Genomic DNA, 18,856 nt, shown 5'->3' with positions numbered 1-18,856 from the left:
TACTACAAAATAAGGAACGAGAACATTCGTACATTTATATATTTAACTGGGACTATAGCACTGTTTTACTTGGAAATGAAGCAACATTATTTCAGTTTTCTGTAACAGTATGAAGGTCCAATCGCCGCCTGTGCATTTGCATATCAAACTTAACCGTATTTGCGCCATCTGTGCTCGCATAGAAAACTTGTGCGATCATCTTTATAGGGTTTTTTCCCTTTTCTTTTTTTGTGCTTCACCAGTCCAGTTTTCTCACATCAAATTTTACACATCTGCCACGTTCACTGCACTACATACCCTACTTCACTGCTCATGTGATCCTTTTGTTTAGAGTGACATCTGCTGACAAAAGAGTTGCACTGTATCTGCGTATCGGCCTACATTATTTAATGTGTGTAGCCAGCTGCAACATTAGACTATTTGTTTACACTTATTTTATGTACAGCATAGAAGAAAAATGCAGAATCTTTAGTTACACCCCCCCCCCCCCCAACAAAGCATGCATTTCAAGCGGGAGTACTGTTCAGGAAATGATAGGGTTGATTTGAGCAAGACAAAAAAGTGGAACTCAAAAGCATCACAATCGCAATCAAGAGCAGCAGGAACTGAAAGTGAAGCTCACTTTCTCATATCTTTGCTTATCTGATGAAAAAACTGCAAAGTTTATGTATGTCAGCTTAATGGCATGCATTTTACAGTGTAATGCAGTGGAGGGACTATGAAAACCTTGCATTTCTAAATAATGTTCAACAACAGCACCATCCCTTTAAGGTATGTTTTTAAAAAAGACTTTTAATCCTTTATTTGGAACTCAATTTCCAATGTAGTTATTTGCACAACATGCATGATCCATAATTCCCTTCACATGGATTTAACATGGCCCGGCTTCAACAATGCTGTCTTTTTCATGACCACCTCCTTCCACTTCCGTGTAACCAGACTCTTGCTTTTGAAACTTCAAGGAGGGCCAGTAGCTCTTGCGTCGCTGAAATGCATCAAGTAATAATAATACTCATATTATTATCATTGTTTAGAATATGAACATCAGCTTGACTCAGACTGAACATGTATAGGATATGTTTTGAACTCACCTGAATGAGGTAAAGTGGTGATACAGCAGAAGGATGGTAGCTGATGTAAAGAGATACCAGTATCAGGGCCAAGAGCAGCACCAGGGCAGATGCTAAGCCAGCGATCAAGCCAGTGTTAGCAAACCCAACGCTCTTGGTTGAAGAATCAGTTTTTACATCTGGAACTAAGACAAATTCTTAAGAATTCATTCCCAAACCTAATCTTACCAGTTTCTACAAGTGGTACTCACCACTACCAGTCTTGAAAACTTGATGTTTAGATTCATCTGAAAGTAAAAGTTTAAATACTTATTCCATTGTAGATTCTGTTTGTTGTTTTTACTGAGCAAACACACAGAGTTTAGTTCCATATTCTCACCGTCACTGTCACAGCCCTTTTGTCGTGGAGTCAGAAAGGTAATGTCCTCGATCTCTGGCGTGATGGAGGCCCCAGTGGAGTTGTCATTCCTGGAGTAATCCTCACATGTTGCGCCTTGGCTCTGCCAATACAGTTGACAGTGCTTAATGATAAACACATGTTGAAACGTGGACAATACAATACAATAAACTGATATTTAGTCCAACTATACCTCTTCTGCACAAGCATAATCCAGCCATTCTTGTCTGTGTCTGTCCATGCCGTCTGAGCATCTAAAACAGGAGACATTAAAATGATTATTTTTCTAACACTGTCGGTTTGCAGAATTCCCCACTCACCTCTGCAGTACGTGACACCAACTACAACCAGAGGTTTGGCTGGCTGAGAGGCAGAGCTCACAGCTGTCATGCAGAAGGCAGGCTGCACAGGGAAAGAAAAGGAAAACACTGCTGATTTTTAAATCTTTGACTGTGGAAAGAAATCTCTGGAGATTTAGATATTCACTTACTAGGCAAAGGAGTGAACTCAACAGCAGAGTAGTTGGTAATCTTTGTAACGTCTATCTCAACTCGATGGTACTCATAGATCATTTGCCGTGGGAGATCTGAAATGGAAATATTATGATTTATATGTGTTTTTTTATGGTAGCACTTTATTGTAGTGCACAATTATTGCTGACCTGCTGACTGAGAAGACGGCGACATGACCATGAAGGCATCAGATAACCCAGCTTTCACTGGGTGCTCAGCTGAACTGATCACGTCTACCGACAGAGGTATCTGGTAAACACAAAGAAGTTTCACTTAATACTTGCAAAAATAAGATCAAGTGACCTGATCTGAGAATGCCAGTAAGAGCAAAGAGCAGAAATGTTCCTCACGTCTCTGTAGCTGAAAGTGATGGTTCCTGTTTTGTAAAGAGCAACTTGAAAGGTAAAACCTCCTACTGACTCTTTGCCGGGGATTCTGACATGCTCCCACTGGACCACAAAGACCTCACCTGAAGATAATGAAAGCCAAATAGAAATCAAACAGAAAGATCAGACAATCTCATACTCAAGGACATGTTCAAATGTCAGATGGTATTATACCATTATCAAGGTATTGCACAGTGGATTCTTTGGAGTAGCTGGGGTCGAAATTAGCCATTAAAGGGGCGATGTACTGTGTTGCAGTCAGCATACGGTGAGTAATGTCCCCTGTGAAGATAAACCCTGGAAAAAGGCCAGAAGGAAAAATATGTAAGACTTGTGTACAACTTACTGCACTGCAGAAGGTCACTTGAACATCTGTTAGAAAATCAAAACGTACCTCCGGTTGCTATGGTAATCTGCCTCAGGTAATGTCCATAAAAAGGAAAGTCAAAGGACAGGGCTACTCGCTGCAAAAAGAGAAGATTCAAACAGACACAGACAAAAGAAGAGATTAAAAAAAATGATTTATCTGTCATCAAAAAAAAAACAGATTGAAGAAATTTCTTTGTTGTCATGTTTTGATTTGTTATTCTGCAGTTAAAAGCACCCCAGCTGCTCCTTATATGGTACAAAGAAGCTTCAAAATCTCTGGGAAAACCTTTGTTTTGGACAAATCTCTCAGTAAAAAGATTTGTTCTACTTTGTTTTTTAAAAAGACTTTCAGACTGCTCTGTTTCACACAGTCTTTTCTACTTTTCTTCCTCTGAATGAGAAAGAACAAAGGAATATATTTAATATGGTCATCTCAGGCACACAGCTCTAGCTATGAGCACAGAAGCAACACCCACTTGCTGTACGTGAGGGGCCGCTAATCAGAAGAAATGATGGCCTAAAAGGAGAGTGGCTTTATGGGAAAGGAGCTGCACGGCTACATGAAAGATCATATAAGATAAATATGCAGCATTCTGAACTGGGCAACATGCTGAGCTTCTCTGATAGAGTACAATAATAAAAACATGTAACTGTAAATGAGCACAATACTCAATTTTACAACCAGCTGTATTTCTAATGTGACGAAAATCCTGTATGTTATCTTACAAGAACTACATCAGTTTGTCATGACCAAAATCTAAATAAGGGGGCACCCGGATTTGAACCAGGGACCTCTCGATCTGCAGTCAAATGCTCTACCACTGAGCTATACCCCCTACATGTGAGTTTAGCAACTGGTCTTATCACAACACATTGGGTGTACAGGATCTGGACATGTGACTGGAAGCAGCCTGTCTGTGATTAACATTTTCCCAGCATGCTGTCTGATGTAATTGTTTTTCAGTGTACAAACTGAATTATAGCAACAACTTGGCTTTGTAAGTACAGACAGTTGAACTGGCTGGGTGTTAACTTTCCAAAGCAGATATTCTTCTAAATAACTAACATCCAAAACACTATAATTCATGCCTAAAACTCACATTATTATTATTATTATTAGGATCAAGAGCGGGAACATGATCCTGCTGTAACCAAGTATAAAAATTTTCCATCAGTCCACCAGTGTGTGAATGTGTGTGTGAATGGGTGGATGACTGAATGTGTAAAGCGCTTTGGGGTCCTTAGGGACTAGTAAAGCGCTATACAAATACAGACCATTTACCATTTACCATCAGTCTTCACTCTTTGTAGTTTTCACCTTTCTATATTTAAAGTGTATTAATATATCTCAGTTTTGCAGCTCCTCACATTTACCAATATGTTAATGTGCCTCAGCTTCCATGCAACCACATATTTACAAGGGAACTTCATCTTGGCTTGGTCTCATATCAAATGTTAAAGGAAATTTTCAGGTATTTCTAATTAATGTAGAATTATTAAGTATTTGCCAGGTTGCAGGAACATATTCTTTTTATACTTCAGCTGGATGATGAACCAAAACTGTCAGTTTTAAAAGAAATATGGTGAAAAAATACAGTAAAAATGTGGAGCAAGCGACACTTGCTGGCCAATTTGTTAGGTACAGCTTGCTAGTGCTGTGATGAATGCTTTGCCTGGATTCAGCACTTTGCCTGCTTTAATTCTTTGTGGCACAATTTCAACAAGATGCTGGAAACAGTCCTCATAGATTAAGGACCATATTGTCATTAAAGGACACAGTTGCTGCAAATTTATTGGATCTCAAAGGTATTCTATTGGATTTAAATCTGTTGATTGCAGAGGTACTCGCTGTTGTGTTCAAGAAACAGGGTTGAGGTGATCTGAGCTATGTTGTGGCATGTTATCCTGCTGGAAGCAGCCATTTGAAAAGGGTGCACTGCGATCAAAAAGAGATAGACATGGTCAGCAACAATATGCAAGGTGACTCATGTAAATAATGCTCAGTTGGGGTTGGTAGTAAGGGGCCCAAGGTGTGCCAAGAAAATTTCGCCCACACCATTACACCACCACCAGCCTGAATATTGGCAGTGGTGAGGCAGAAAGGATTCATGCCTTGATGTTGTTAATGCCAAATCCTGATCATACCATTCAAATGTTGGAGTACAAAAAGGCAATTTTTTTCAAATGTTCTATTGCCCAATTTTGGAGAGCTCCCATGAATTGTATTGTTTCTGTCACCCATTTGCTTCCAGCAGGTTGTCTTGAACATGGAAGTAAAGAAGCAGTTCAGCTTAACAAAGTAAGCAGTGCATATATATGTAGGGGGCACCCAGATTTGAACTGGGGACCTCTTGATCTGCAGTCAAATGCTCTACCACTGAGCTATACCCCCATGCACAAATACCAACTTTGTAGACCAGGTGTAAAGAAATGTTGTAGTGAGCCACTTAGTCTACAAACCAGGAGAAATTCTATTCAAGGGTTCAAATCATTTTAATTTTTAACTCTGTAAAATTTTACTTCATTAATATGGTTTTTATGGGTTAAGAAAGAAACCGAAAGTAAGACGGTTCACTTATGTCTGTGTGTGAGACTCACCACAGCCTGTTTGTATGAATTTGACAGAATGCCATGGACTCTGACTTGACCATGCCGGACATCATTCATGTCTATCCACAGGTTCTCAGTACGTTGGTCCTCTGGACCAAAGATGCGCCATGTGTAATATTTGCCAGAATCCTCCTTCCATGCAGAAAACAGAAGAGATTAGAGCTTTAAAAGCATGATGTGTGTTGACAGAGTATGTTGCAAAAGGATTAAAAGTTCCCAGAGAACACGGTTAAATAATAAATTTCAGGTGTTGGGCACAGCTTCTCCGCGTAAGCAGAGAAGAGTAAATGCTTCTTTCCAAAAGAGGGCAGTGTTTAACTCCAAGTAAAACAAATACAACCAGGTAAGAGCCAAGAACATATTAAACGCCACAAACCATTACAGTAATAAGGAACACTGTGGTGTATAACTTACCACTACACGTGTCATATTGTCTGGGAGGGTAGTGATGCTTAGTCCTCCACCCAGAACTGCCCTGCTTACTCTAGTGTGGCCCGAAGATGACCTCAGTGTTCTATAAGCATTGCTGTCACCTCCATTAGACTCTTCGTGGTGCTGTGGGACCACACTGTACCAATCATCTGTCCAAAATAATGCATATGATTTTACAGTGCTGCCCTAGTCAGGATGCATTTCAGATTATAAACCTGCTGGTTTCATTTCACTGCCTTCAAAAATAAAATGCACATGAAACACTTCATTTTTATTCAGACTGAAGGTGTTATGGTCATTCTTAGTGCTCAGTCAGTCAGCCAAGCCGGTATCAGCTGTAGCCTTGTCAGTTAAATGCCCTTGTTGAATGAAAATAAATAGGATACAAATAATATTTACTGACGCTCGGAAAGAACTGTCAGACCCTATAAACAAAGAAAACCATACTGTAGTAAGCAAACTGGGGTAGGTAGGACTTGTTTTAAAATTCTGGGTGTTTTAATTGACAACTTGTCTTTCTTTCAAGCCACAAATTCCTGGTTAATTTTAGGTGTTTATTTTAACACCATCCTGTAATTTCTTATGGAGTGTGGAAAATGCATGTCTGCTGGTATGTTTATACTGAGAGTTGGATGTAAACCTGTGGACATCTTTGTCCTTGCACAACGTCTGGAACCAGTGCAGGTCTACACATGAAGCAACACAATGAACAATGTCTCCTCTCAGCTCTAAAGAATCAGTTCAAAGATAATGGCAAAAATAAATAAATACAATTAAATTTAAAAATGTCTCTAAATAGTCCTTGCATAGTTTGCAGCTGCCATTGACCTGTTGTAGGAGGAAACTGGCTTCATTATGCAGTTCAGATAGTTCACTTTGCTACCAAAGGACCCCCAATCAATCATGTGTTTCTATCATGCTTAACAGATGTTACTAAGTTCTCAAAATTATTTCTAGGCCTATATTTAAGTTCCTCTGTCTTAATATTTTCCTTTTATGGCCTAGTCAAAATACACTGCTACGTTTTCAGCATCCTAGAGTGGTCTCCTAACTGTTAACCTTGCCTTTGGTGTTTTGTAGGTGCCATCTAATGAATTTCAGTTAGGGACTAGCAAGTTTCTCAAAATAAAGTGATTTAAATGTTTTCCTGCTGGCATTTGTCAATCAATTCTGGTTTGAATCAGCTTGCATTGTTTAGTTAGGGGATAACATCAAGGGCAAACCCTTTCGTGCAATATGTTTTTTTTTTTTTTTTGCCAGTTTTCCTGCCTTGAAAAATTAAACCTGGTAAGATACATTCATCTGTCTACAGTCATTGCCCTATTAACGACAGTTGATTGCGGGATTTTTACCTAGATTACGGGACACGACGATGACGTCACGCAGCAGCCTATATAAACCCCCGGCAGTACCACTTCTTTACGGGGTGTCTCATCTAACCCTAAATGAGGGTCGTCGCCTGTACGTAACGTTTGCTGTTTTGGGCTTTCAGCAAACTACAGGGGATTTTTTTCAAGTAGCGTTGGAAAGGTCTCGGATTATATAAAAAAAGCCAACTTAATCACCCCGTCAAGCTCAGTTTCCTTTCAGAATCACCGTTAATGTATTGCCGTGGTCAGCCCGGCTGCCGCGAAGAGTTCGTCTCTGTTGCTCCGGTGACTTCTTGCAGGGAGTCTTCGCAATTGAGCAGATTAAAAATGAGCAAGGTAACTTGCCGGACCTGCAGTGGTCCGGCTGGGAAACCTACGCTCAAACACTCCGTAAACTAACATTCAAACGCCATAATTTAGGTTGTTACTTAGGTAATATGGACCTGCTTGCTCTCCAGGTCACGCTAATCCTAGCAAGTACTGCTAACTCATCCATGAGCTAACGCGACAGAGAAGATCTTAAACGTTAACACTGCTGAAATGTTGCAGCTTCATCGTTAATTGAATTGAAGCTGGGACAATACTATGCATTTATTTCTTTGCAGCAGTAGAAACTAGTTTCAGCTTAAGTCAGGCTAGCCACCTGCAGCCTACACTCTTTTGTATTAGTTATCAAAATAGAAACTGCTAGTGCGTTGGTATGGAAAAGAATGATAGTCATGTTTTAAAAGCAAGCTAAAGCCACCTGTTGCAGTGACTCAGTCTTGCACACCTGAGTTGAATATAGCGTAATGCAGCCTAACATCACAGCTGTGTATTGTAATTTACCTGGAAATTTTAGTACCGATTTTACTGTTTTCAAAAGCTCAGAAAGGGTGTATGTAGCTGAAGAGTGAACTCAATCTGTTCAGTGTAAAACACCGTGTGTGTTGTTTAACTCTTGTTGTGCTCATGTTGTCAAGTCTAATTGAGGACAATGGGAGGGCTCCTTTGCATGCAGACACCTCCCACCCCAGCTTGTGTTAATGAGAAAATTAACAGAGTAGATCTGAATCCTTTCTTGCTGTAGTTTTCCATAAAGAAGCCTCAGCAAAGAAAAGTCAGACAATAATCAGGAAAGCAACATTTATATATTGACTCAGACATTTTCAATTTGGCCATAATTCCGTAACCGAGTTTCAATGGGTGCCAGTACCCAGTGGAGCTCCTCTCTTGCCAGCGAAATGTCAGTTGATGTTGGTTTGATGCCTGCGTTTCTGTCTTGAGTGTGGGAGGAGAGCTCAGGCCTGCTGGTTCCTCAGCTTTGTCTTGTGCCAAACCCCCAGAGTTCAGACTGTGTGGGACATTGGCGAGGCCTGCTTTAAACATCGCTCTGCATTCACAGTTATAATGCTGATGTCTTCCACAGTCACCAAAGCTACACTGTGTCATTTAACAAGTTTCTAAAGTGGCAGCTCAAATGTTTTGACCTCATAGGGAACTCATTGTATTTATGCTACTCTCCATCCTTTCAATCAATTAAGTGCTGCGTCAATGTGTTCGTGGCAGCTTGTATATTACGCCTAGACGTGTGATCGCTGAGCACCAGATCCACCCTGTAGTGGCATCTATGAGGTAAGAGCACAAAGGATGTCTGCAGTGCAGCAGATGGACATATTCTAGTATAACAAAAGCTGGGAGGAGTGCATGTACTGAATATGAAGCTATGATATCTACTTGGGTCATCATGACCCCCACTAGGCATTTTATTGAATTTACTGGCAGACAAAGCAGTGAGATTTGAGTCAGACTCTGCAAGTGAGCTGAAACTGCATAATGCAGTCCAGTCTGCTTGGTGTCTAACAACATTTCTTGGAATAGAAGATTGTGCAGTGGAAGAAAATAGAAACCCCCCTTTTCAGTCATGCTTTGAGATTTAATTTCAAGATTCACTTGAACTAATTTGTAACACTGGAATTGTCTTTGGAATTGCAAGATATAGCTATAAAAACTGTTTAGACTAAGGTTAGGCTGATTCTAAAAATTTTGAGCCTTTCATTAAAATGTTTAAACATATGGCCAAACATTTTAGAAAATGAATGGAAACCTAGCATATAAATGTTATTACTTCACAAAAAGACCCACACAAGAAAGGAGGTGCAACAGAGAGAGGATTGAGTAGTGACTGTGCATCGAGATTTGTTTAGTGCGTCTTTCTGGCTTTGTGCAGTTTCGGGTGATTCCCTGGTTAGAAGGTAATACCTGAGAAAATTAACATTTGCACAGAGTTTGGATAAAGAGATAATAAAGAAGAAAGCCACAACGGGTCACGTATATAGATGGAGTTTGGTCTAACTTGATTATTTTAAAAAAGGTTTGTTTGCTGGGTTAAAGTTTAAAAGAATAAGATAAAGGATAACCAAATAAAAGCCTCATGAGGTAAAAGAGAAACCTTTCCCCCCCTGCACTAAATAGGCAGATGTTTTGGAATGAAAAATGATCTCTGCCCACTCTTTTAGGAGCTACCAAACCACAACATTTAGCTGCCTTTTTCTGCAAGTGGTCAGCTCAGAGTGGTCTGAGAGGACACACCCTTCCTGTGCAGAGGCTGAAGGATTTGGCATGAAGCACCAAACGTCCCCTGGTTCATTTCAAAGAGCGTGTCTGAATTGTAGAAGTGCAGTTTCAATAGAAAGCACATATTAAACTTGAAGTCTCCCAGTTCTAATGAGATAGCTGATAAGTGGACTCGCTCTCATGTGCTGGCATGCTGTTGCAATAGTTTAATGATTTTAGAGGAACATCCTTTAAAAATAACACCCAGAATATAAAACATGTCAAACGATAACCCCAAGAGGGTGCAACAAATTTCATGTTGAGCCTTTAAAGACAAGAGACAAGTCTTTGTTAAGAAAACAAATGTACTGATTACCTCACTTTTCTTCTGCTATGGAGAAACAAAATCTCTGCGTTCAAGACACGAAAACATTTCTGCTTTTCATTTTCAGATAAGAGAAATGAATTAAGGAGACAAAGCTCAGACCGCAGCTATTTCATATACAAAGCCTTCTCCAAATAACTACATAATTCAAAGTTGCTCAGCTGTTGGCAGATGGCTGTTTTTGTTCCTGCCACTTTCCTAAAACACATCCGTGTTTTGCTATCGCCAGTGACATTACACATGACTTTTATAAAATAAGGGCCCGCAGACAATAACATCCTATCTGTGGCTCAGTCTTAGAAAACAATCTGTCACTTTGTTTCTCTTTCTTGTAATATTTTTTTTATACTTTGCTCCAAAATGCCTGGATTAACTTCAGGCTATTTGTTAAGCAAACTTCTCAGCAGGACAAATGATGAGAGGCCAAACACTGAGGTCATTTCTGGGTGCACGATTCATTTCACCTCAGGGCTCTGTGTTTTTACAGTCTGGTTCAGATGATGTTGATGGCTTTCGGGCCAGAGTGATTTTTTTAAAAAGGTTGAACTGTATATAATGTTGAGTGGCAGTGCAGATAAGAACTATTAAGAAAAGGAAAGGAGGATTATGCTAGATCAACAGAGACAGTTGACCCCTAATGTTGCAAGAACACGGAGTCCCTCCTTCGCAACACTATGATGCAGAAGAACTCTCAAACTTTCCGCTGTTTTAATGAAATAAGCTTTCTGATGAGCTCTATCCCGAGGAAGAAAAAGTATGACCAATTTTCAGTTTATATCATGTCTCTTTCTCAGACAGCTGTTTTAGCTCAGGAATCGCTGAAAGGATGAGCTGGGATGCAAGAAGGGAGTTTCCAGAGATTCAGACTCCCAAATCAGCTAACATGTTTCCCAACCACTACTCGACATATTTGTATATCTCGCGATGGAAATGCAAGCGATAGACTCACGTCGTCCATGCAGCAGGCTCGTAAAAAGTTGTGCCAAACTTGCAGGGATGCAAGAAGAAAAACAAGTCTAAATCTAATTTTAACCTGAGACGGGCTGTTTGTGGGTTGCTGTTTAGACTCTGTCGCATGCTTGTGGAAGAGGGTATTTTTATTGTGCCCTTTATTGTAAACTCGTTCATTCACTTGTTGTGTGTAAAATGAAAAGGGCATGGTATACCCATTTGCTGCTCCATAAAGATTCCTACTGAAGTTCTGTGGCTTAGAGCAAATTAAATTAACACGCAGAGTCGCATGTGCAACATCAGGATGAAAATGTTAAAAACACACATTCTGTAAATAAAAATTGCAAATGTTTGCTTAGCTTTTGAGTAAATGAGAAAACAACTGTTATTGCTAATCATAAATACCAGTGCACTGGCTTCAAAGCATACAGCAAATCATTAAAAACATATATATGGAGAAGCTGCCAGAGAAAAATCACCTGCAGGCTTAAGCATCTTTGCGACAAAATCAGGCAAAATAAACAAAAGCATTAATGATGATGCATGAAAAAGACACCGAGCTCACCTGTCTGCTGCTGAACCCAAACTTCAGCAAGCTGTGTTTGGGAGAGACAGAGAAATAGCATCACCAACCTCAGACACATGTTTGACCTGAAAAAGACAAAAGCAAAAATGACAGCCTCGTCTCTGCTCCTCTTTTCTCCTCTTTCTCCACTCTCGATCTCACTGCCGGCGCACACCACCCTGTTTGTAACTACACCCCTTCTCTCCTCCTCAACGTTGTTCCCCTGCTGCCATGGTGATTGCAAAGACACAGAGATCAGCTCGCTGGGGTCCACAAAAGGTCTGGACCTTGAGTTTGCCTCCTTTCTGTTTATATTAACCACACAGCAACTCTGCTCATTCGTCAGTGAAGTTCTCTGGAATCACAGCATCATTCAGAGAAATAATAAAAGTAAGACCAACAATGGCAGCAGCAGAATGGCGCCTCCCTCTGTCCAAACGGGCTGTGAGGACGGTCAGAAATCTGACATCTTAGATCATGATGCTAACAAGGCCAGACCTAAAACCTAAACATTGTCATTAACCTTTCGTAGCCTACATGGCACACAAAACTTTCTTTGTAGGAATTTAATTTCCAGCGGTTTTGTAAAAGGCCTGCTTTAGATGACATGCAAACTGGCAAAAAGCAAAGTTTGCAAGTAATGCGGTTCACTCCACCACCTCTCTATTTAATTATCTCTATCTGCTATGCGAGCAAACATGGAATCTTTGGCAGGGAAAATGACAGCTGAGAGTTTATTAGATTCACAGCTGGAGAGATAATCAGTACCATGTCTCATAATCCCGATTGTAAACACAGTATACAGCATGACAGCAGCAGGTGGCAGTTTTCACACAGTGACAATGTGAGGACAGTAAATAAACGGATAATATGCATCTTCCAAATTTTCCTCTATTAAAATGTTGGTGTCCATAATATTCACAATGGTTAAAAACCTACTGCATTCACAAGGGGTATCCTGTTATTTGAAACTTACTGCAATTACGTGCAAAGAGGAACTGCTGCCTGCTAAACATCCCTTAGGATCATTTGGGTTCATAGGCTCTCTTTAAACAATGCTGACATACCCATATGCATTTTAAAAATATTGCTATTGTTTTTATTTTCTGACTTTTAGTTAAAGCTAAAGTGAAGCCTCAGACAGGAACCTTCCAAGCTCAATGGGTATGTTTCATAAAAGACATTTTGACATATCACCTTGGAAAAAAGAAAATAAGTGTGCAAGATTCAATTCAATTTCATTTGTGTAGTGCCAAATCACAGCAACGGTTTCATTAATAATAATACTAAAAATAGCATTATTATTAATAATAATAGAGGGAAAATCTTAACAATTACAGAATTTCCTATGAGCAAGCACTTGGCAACAATGAGAAGGAAGAACTCCCTTTTAACAGGAAGAAATCTCTGGCAGAACCAGGCACGGGTTAGGGGTGAATTGACAGAGACGAGAGAAACGAAGAGCAGAGAGAAACCAGGAATAACAAACAGGACAACTACAAAAGTTGATGACTGCAGCAGTGCAAAATAAAAGTATTGGGAGTGAAAAGGTATGTGCATCACGGAGAGTCTCACAGCAGCCTGAGGATAAAGATGCATGACTGGATAGCTCAGGGTCACCTGATCCAGCCTAGGCTATAACGTTCAAAGGGTTTATTTATGTGCTGTAATTCAAGTAGCTGTAGCAAAATGCTTCAGTTAAATTTGCTTGTGTCACTTGCGTGTGGATTTTTGTTCTGGTCACTTACAGCTTTCTTTGTCAGTTCTCCTTGCTTTGCATTTGCTTTCATTAGTATCACCTGTGTTGAATTATTAGTATAGTTTTTGGTATATATACTGTATGCACTGTTCCAAAACATAAAAGAACATTTAAATCACACATTGTTTCTTGATAAATAAAATATTCTACTTTTATTAACATGGACTGGGAAAGTTCACTAAGGCATAATGGTATTTTGCTGTCGTCAGTTATTGGAAACCCTCTGATTGCTGCCTTTGTCTGCGCTCCCATTTCCTCTTTTCAGTTGCCTATCTATTTCAGTTCCTGTTCTCGAGTCCTTGTTTTCTGTCCTGATGGTACTTTTCATGTTTCTAGGTATTTCCTGTGACCTTTTGGAATTTTTAGTTTGGCCTGATATGTTTTTAGTAGTATATCTGTGTTTATTTTAGCCTATTGATTTAAGTTTAAAAGTAACATTTATTTATATAATGCTTTTCAAGATAAAAAATCTCAAAGTTCTTGACAGCAGCATCAATAAAACTAACTTGTGGAAAGTCAAAATTAGGACACAACCACAAAAAACAGGACATCACAACATTCCAAGCAAGAGATGAACAGTCGAGTCCATTTTTTGAGAACAACTTTTTAGGAGTTAAGCCATGTTTCTTAAATGGAAAAATTAAAAAAGAGCAGGTCAGAGACTTGATGTGAACTTCAAAAATCAAAGATTGATCAAAAATTTACTCAGCTACTTGTGATAGTATGACACTATCACAGTGAACCAGTTTAGTATATGTTAAATACCAGCTACCACAACACAAGGTCCCATGATCAGCTGTATCGAGGGCTTCGCTGAGGTCCAACAAATCAAAGAGTAAGGGGACAAAAAGTCAACCTTATCCTATATATTTGTCCTTCACATGTGTGTATTTCAGTAACTTGAAGGTGGCATATCAGAATAAAAGTCTAAGAAAAATGTTATTTGGCAATCGAATGTGGACTTGAAAAACATTCCTTACTTGATTGCTCCTGTCAGCATGACCGTTTACAGTTGAAATTTTAAAAAGGACAGAAAAATTGTGGCTTCATGTCTAAAGAAAAAAATCCCAAACTCTGTGGTAGGTAAACATGTGTGACTTAAGACTTACACTGGTTGTTCCTCAGCCACAACGGGTACTTCAAAAATCACAAAGTCTTCAGCTGTGGTGATAGTCACACAGTGCTGAGGTGACCACAGTTTTCACTTCACAAAAAAGTCACTTCTGCACATCAATTTTTTCTTCATTTATGCTGAGTCATTGTTAAAACAGCTGATGATGTTTGCATCTAGAAGGATTGTTGTTGTATGTTTAATAACTTTCCGTGTGATGTTAAACCACGTGATGATGAAAGTGTGTAAGTTTCGTTGTTTTTTTTTTTCAATTTCTTTTTCTTTTTGCCTAAATAAATATGCAAACTTAGCCCCTTTGTGCTTATTGTCACGAATGTGACGCGTGTTCTTATTCTCGCCGTCCAGTTACAGTGACAGCCATAAATGTAAACTCATTTCTCCCTCTAGCGGTCAGAAAACCGTCTATTATTTAGCGATTAAATACCACGGCTGTCGTCAAAATCAACTCGAATTTAGATTTTCGAGTGATTATGAAAAACAGAATGTCCAAAACAAGAACATAGAATTATTATTATTGTATCTAAAGCAGGAGCGGGCCGCTCGTCGTAGCGTGCGGGGGTATAGCTCAGTGGTAGAGCATTTGACTGCAGATCAAGAGGTCTCCGGTTCAAATCCGGATGCCCCCTAAAATCTAATTTTGCTCTTTTGCCAGTGAAAAACGCCACGTTTGTTGTTGAAGTCGTGTTAGTGCTATCGTAACGTTGTAGTTTAGGCGCTATTGTTTAATAAACAAGAAAAACGTTATATAGAACAAAGCGTGTCAATACGAAGCTGTCAAGCAGGACGAAAACAGTAAGACCACAGAGAAGATTCGTGAATGTAGTAAAGGAGGGTATACAGAGGGCTGGAGGGACAGAGACAAGGATGGTAAAGACAAAGGAAGCCAAAGGTAAACTAGCGTTAACAACCTCAATAGCATGCTGCCCATCGCTTATTAAAATAACAACACACACATAGCAATAATAACATTTATTTAAAAAAAATCAAACTATACAGTATGTACATTGCAAAATTATGACTCATAGCAGCTAGCGCCTTCTCCCATTCAAGAAATCGCTGTCATATACAGTACACAGTCCAAGAGCATTAAAAAAAGAATAAATTAATATAAATATTCAGGTTTAATGAAGCTAAAATCATTTGCTGGCGTTAAATTAAATTTTAACATCAGATGCAGGCTTGTAGGCTTTTGCAACATTGCAGAAATCCTGAGAAGGAAAACCACAGCAGCTGCATAATGTTCTTTTGTTTGTTTTCTTTATAGTCTTACTGTTTGCTGGTAAACTGTGATGAATCAGTAGTTTGTGAACTAAGAACAAAAATCTTCATTTATGAGAACTAAGTCAAAATGAAATTAGGATTGTCTTGTTTTAAAGCGTCTGTGGAATCACTGGATCAGTTCTAGAAAATTAAGATACTAATAGGAAAATATATGACTTAGTGTTATAAATCATTGTCCTTTGTCAACCTGCCTTATTGTTTTCCTTTCTAATAATAAAATAATAACATTTTAGTCACTCTTGACAGTTAAAGTGGAACGTGATACTTCTGGTGAGGTAGGATAATTTGCCCAAACATTGTTCTCATTTACACACAGGCCACTTATGTCAATACATTACTAACACTTTCTCTCCCTCAGTGCACAACCTCCAGATTACTAAAATATAATCAAACAATCAAACAGTTTTTGAAGCTTGTCTGTTGTCATGTTTCCGAGGCTGAGGTACACACAACGCAGGTTTCTTCAGGATGTCACATTGTCAGTAAGTCATACTGTAGACGTGGTGAGGCAGTTTCTGTCACAGATGTTGTGGTCACAGGCTCAAAACACTGTAAATAATCCTGACACTGCGGCCTTTGCAGCGCCCGAGAGGCTGGTTCAGTTTCAGGACTTTTAATCCATTGTTTTCTTCTAGTTTGCCACAACCCGCGACTTCATCCAGTCCAGACTGGCAGGTAGACTGCAGGGAGAAATCAGAAGCATTTTGATAAGTGTTTCAAAGGCTATTATTTCAACAGAAGCAGTGGTATGCAGAGGCATGTTTCTGTTAGCTACGTCACATATTTGTGAAGGGTGAGTAATAGTCGGTGATACTGAGAGCTGGAGGTGCGTTAGACTCACCCCTCTCCTGTCAGGGCGCAGCAAGCTTGAACATGCCAGGAGTGTGTTGTGATGGAGTCGAGCGTGAGGAACTGGGAGATCTCTGCCGCTGTCAGGGAACCCTTCATGTCCTGTTTGTTGGCCAGGATAAGAACGGCTGCATTCTGTAGGTCCTAAAAAGAATTAAAAAATGGGTTACCGATACCGTGTCTGCACTCAGGTTCCACTGGAAACATGTGATGTTCAAAACAAACAGCAACCTCAGCGGAACATAGAAACGCACAGACATGCTGACTATAAGAAGAAAGTTCCTCATCACAGTATGTCATGGGTGAGTAATCTGCTTTCACATCTATTACGCAATCAGTGTCTGTCTGAAAGCGGGAGGGAACGTCAAACACCAAAACACAAATGCCAAAAGAGGGCAGCTTCACAAAACAACAATGTGATTGTACGTCAAAGCAGCTCTCAAAGAAAACAGGCAAAACACTTCATATTTAAACAATAAAGCAAAGTATGATCAACCCTCCTCTACCTGTTTATCGTCCGTAAGCAGTATTCAAATATGTTAAAAGGCACTTTTAATATAGTTATGACCAAGTAACTTCCCTAAATGTTTTAATAAAGTCAGTCTCTACGCTATGTTTTAAAGATCCTACCTCATGTGCGAGCATTCGGTGAAGTTCTTCTTTGGTTACAGTCAGTCGTTCCCGGTCAGTGCTGTCCACAACCAGAATGACGATCTGAAAGGGAAATAATAGTTATTAAACCTGTTATAAGGTCGTTCTTATCAGGACCCAATCTATGGGACGCTTGATTCATAAGAGGGAGCACAGCATGTCTACAATGCTCTATTAAAGATACAGTACCTGTAAACAATGGATCACAGGAAAAGTCATAAAACAGATGCAGGTGCATTAGCAGCCAGCACTTCAAAAGCTTTCACTTTCTCTGGATTTATTTTTGGGAACTGCTAATATCACTTCCAATGCACTTCAATGAAAGATTTACTGTGTTTTAAAAGTTTTTTAGAGATAGAAAGGATCTGAAGAGTGTAGGTGAGCCATACCTCTGTGTTGCCATAGTAGGAGTACCAGCTAGCTCGCAGGCTCTCCTGTCCTCCGATATCCCAAACCAAAAAGTGAGTCTTCCGAACGGTGATCTGTTCGACGTTGCTGCCAATAGTTGGTGATGTGTGGACGGCTTCTTTTGTCAGACTAGATGTATTTGAAAAAGGGAAAAGATGCATTTAGAATTAGATTAAACTGTGAGAACAGATTTTAAAAAACTGCTGAAAGACTCAGAAAGCAGTCAGATCACTCACAATTGATAGAGGATGGTCGTCTTCCCAGCATTATCCAAACCCACAATGATGACTTTGTGCTCTGTAGGAAAGTTAAACATGTTAAAGTTGCATGCTCACTGCAAATTCAGCCTCAAGGGATAAATGTACACACAGATAAGATAAAAGGCAGGTACATGAGGGTGATGTGCTGAACAGATTCACATCTCTTATCAAAAGACTGTTCTTGCAGTAAAACACGTCCAACACTTGGTTTAAGTGTCGTATATAAGAAAAGACTGAAACTTTACTGTGTCAGGAAATCAGTTTTTAGTAAGGTGATCAAACCACAATTATCACATATTACCCGATACAGGAGCTTAACACACCGACGAGCTTTTATAATTCATCTAAACAGCAACAATGCAGGCATAACAAGACGAACACAAGAATTAAAGCACATGTACCTTTGTCCCCGAACACAGCCATCATCTTAGACAGCAGATAGCCCATGTTCAACAGGTGTGAGTGCTAGATGAGCGATGAATACAAAAGAAATCCAGAGGAAGCAGACTTCAGTATCGATTAGAAGCTGACTGTCAGACTGACTCTGCTGCGGGATCTATTATCAGTTTCTGCCTCGGCATACCATTTGTGGGCGGCGCTTCCTCCTCAGAAAGTCTGCACCTTTTGCCGAGTGAGTCACGAGCAGCGTAGATAGTAATGATGGTGCGTTCAGTGCTGTGGGGAATACAAAATGTGGGCCGGTGAGGGATTCGCCAAGGGCTAGATTATCCACAAAGTAAGTTGGGGTTTGTGTGGGACGGTGTGGATTATGTTACAGATGCAAGTGGGTAGGCTGTTTTTTCTTTCCTTTTTTTTTGTTTAAATAATTGTAAGTTAAAGATTTTGCTCAGATGAGATTTTCCCAACATCTTAAAAGCATCACTGGAAGACTGAGATTGTTTTGGAGTCATGTGTGGTCGTCTTTGTACTTTCA

General features: G+C 39.7%; 2 protein-coding genes and 3 non-coding genes across 6 annotated transcripts; 1 reads left to right on the top strand and 4 right to left on the bottom strand.

Moving 5' to 3' along the window:
- Nucleotides 1-505: 505 nt before the first annotated feature.
- On the bottom strand, nucleotides 506-14,531 carry LOC146576543 (plexin domain-containing protein 1-like). 2 transcript variants are annotated; one of them, XM_085271889.1, is made up of 15 exons: nucleotides 14,451-14,531; nucleotides 11,583-11,668; nucleotides 5,759-5,925; nucleotides 5,333-5,476; nucleotides 2,760-2,829; nucleotides 2,540-2,662; nucleotides 2,330-2,448; nucleotides 2,129-2,228; nucleotides 1,958-2,053; nucleotides 1,788-1,869; nucleotides 1,661-1,721; nucleotides 1,450-1,570; nucleotides 1,322-1,357; nucleotides 1,092-1,255; nucleotides 506-985 (listed from the first exon to the last, which is right to left on the bottom strand). In XM_085271889.1, the coding sequence occupies exons 2-15, from the start codon at nucleotides 11,659-11,661 to the stop codon at nucleotides 872-874; spliced, it is 1,476 nt and encodes a 491-aa protein (XP_085128015.1). In that variant the 5' UTR covers nucleotides 11,662-11,668; nucleotides 14,451-14,531; the 3' UTR covers nucleotides 506-871. The 2 variants fall into 2 exon arrangements, with proteins under 2 accessions (XP_085128015.1, XP_085128016.1); XM_085271890.1 differs by lacking the exon at nucleotides 14,451-14,531 and having other exon boundaries at nucleotides 1,092-1,249; nucleotides 11,583-11,889.
- Nucleotides 3,499-3,570, bottom strand: trnac-gca (transfer RNA cysteine (anticodon GCA)). Its single transcript has one exon. It is a non-coding gene; the product is annotated as a tRNA-Cys (tRNA).
- Nucleotides 5,055-5,126, bottom strand: trnac-gca (transfer RNA cysteine (anticodon GCA)). Its single transcript has one exon. It is a non-coding gene; the product is annotated as a tRNA-Cys (tRNA).
- Nucleotides 14,532-15,027: 496 nt separating the features above from the next.
- On the top strand, nucleotides 15,028-15,099 carry trnac-gca (transfer RNA cysteine (anticodon GCA)). The gene has a single exon. It is a non-coding gene; the product is annotated as a tRNA-Cys (tRNA).
- Nucleotides 15,100-15,429: 330 nt separating this feature from the next.
- arl5c (ADP-ribosylation factor-like 5C) lies at nucleotides 15,430-18,500 on the bottom strand. The gene is made up of 6 exons (XM_085271888.1): nucleotides 18,324-18,500; nucleotides 17,899-17,959; nucleotides 17,644-17,791; nucleotides 17,234-17,317; nucleotides 16,596-16,747; nucleotides 15,430-16,434 (listed from the first exon to the last, which is right to left on the bottom strand). The coding sequence occupies exons 1-6, from the start codon at nucleotides 18,367-18,369 to the stop codon at nucleotides 16,386-16,388; spliced, it is 540 nt and encodes a 179-aa protein (XP_085128014.1). The 5' UTR covers nucleotides 18,370-18,500; the 3' UTR covers nucleotides 15,430-16,385.
- Between the last annotated feature and the right edge of the window lie 356 nt (nucleotides 18,501-18,856).

This window comes from Mchenga conophoros, linkage group LG4, assembly GCF_057382185.1.
Source record: "Mchenga conophoros isolate Kocher_MC1m ecotype Shallow Benthic linkage group LG4, M_conophoros_male_GT1.1, whole genome shotgun sequence".
Lineage (NCBI taxonomy): Eukaryota > Metazoa > Chordata > Actinopteri > Cichliformes > Cichlidae > Mchenga > Mchenga conophoros.
This window is presented reverse-complemented; position numbering and strand designations above follow the sequence as displayed.

What these genes read in the sequence shown, in the direction of transcription:
- LOC146576543 (XM_085271889.1), bottom strand. Translation starts at nt 11,661, where the DNA reads ATGTGTCTGAGGTTGGTGATGCTATTTCTCTGTCTCTCCCAAACACAG. An exon ending in TGTGCAATACCTTGATAATG is followed by an intron (nt 2,449 to 2,539) that starts GTATAATACCAT and finishes CATTATCTTCAG; the next exon opens with GTGAGGTCTTTGTGGTCCAG. An exon ending in TGGTGTCACGTACTGCAGAG is followed by an intron (nt 1,722 to 1,787) that starts GTGAGTGGGGAA and finishes CTCCTGTTTTAG; the next exon opens with ATGCTCAGACGGCATGGACA.
- arl5c (XM_085271888.1), bottom strand. Translation starts at nt 18,369, where the DNA reads ATGGGCTATCTGCTGTCTAAGATGATGGCTGTGTTCGGGGACAAAG. An exon ending in ACGACCATCCTCTATCAATT is followed by an intron (nt 17,792 to 17,898) that starts GTGAGTGATCTG and finishes AAATACATCTAG; the next exon opens with TCTGACAAAAGAAGCCGTCC. An exon ending in TGCGCCCTGACAGGAGAGGG is followed by an intron (nt 16,435 to 16,595) that starts GTGAGTCTAACG and finishes TTCTCCCTGCAG; the next exon opens with TCTACCTGCCAGTCTGGACT.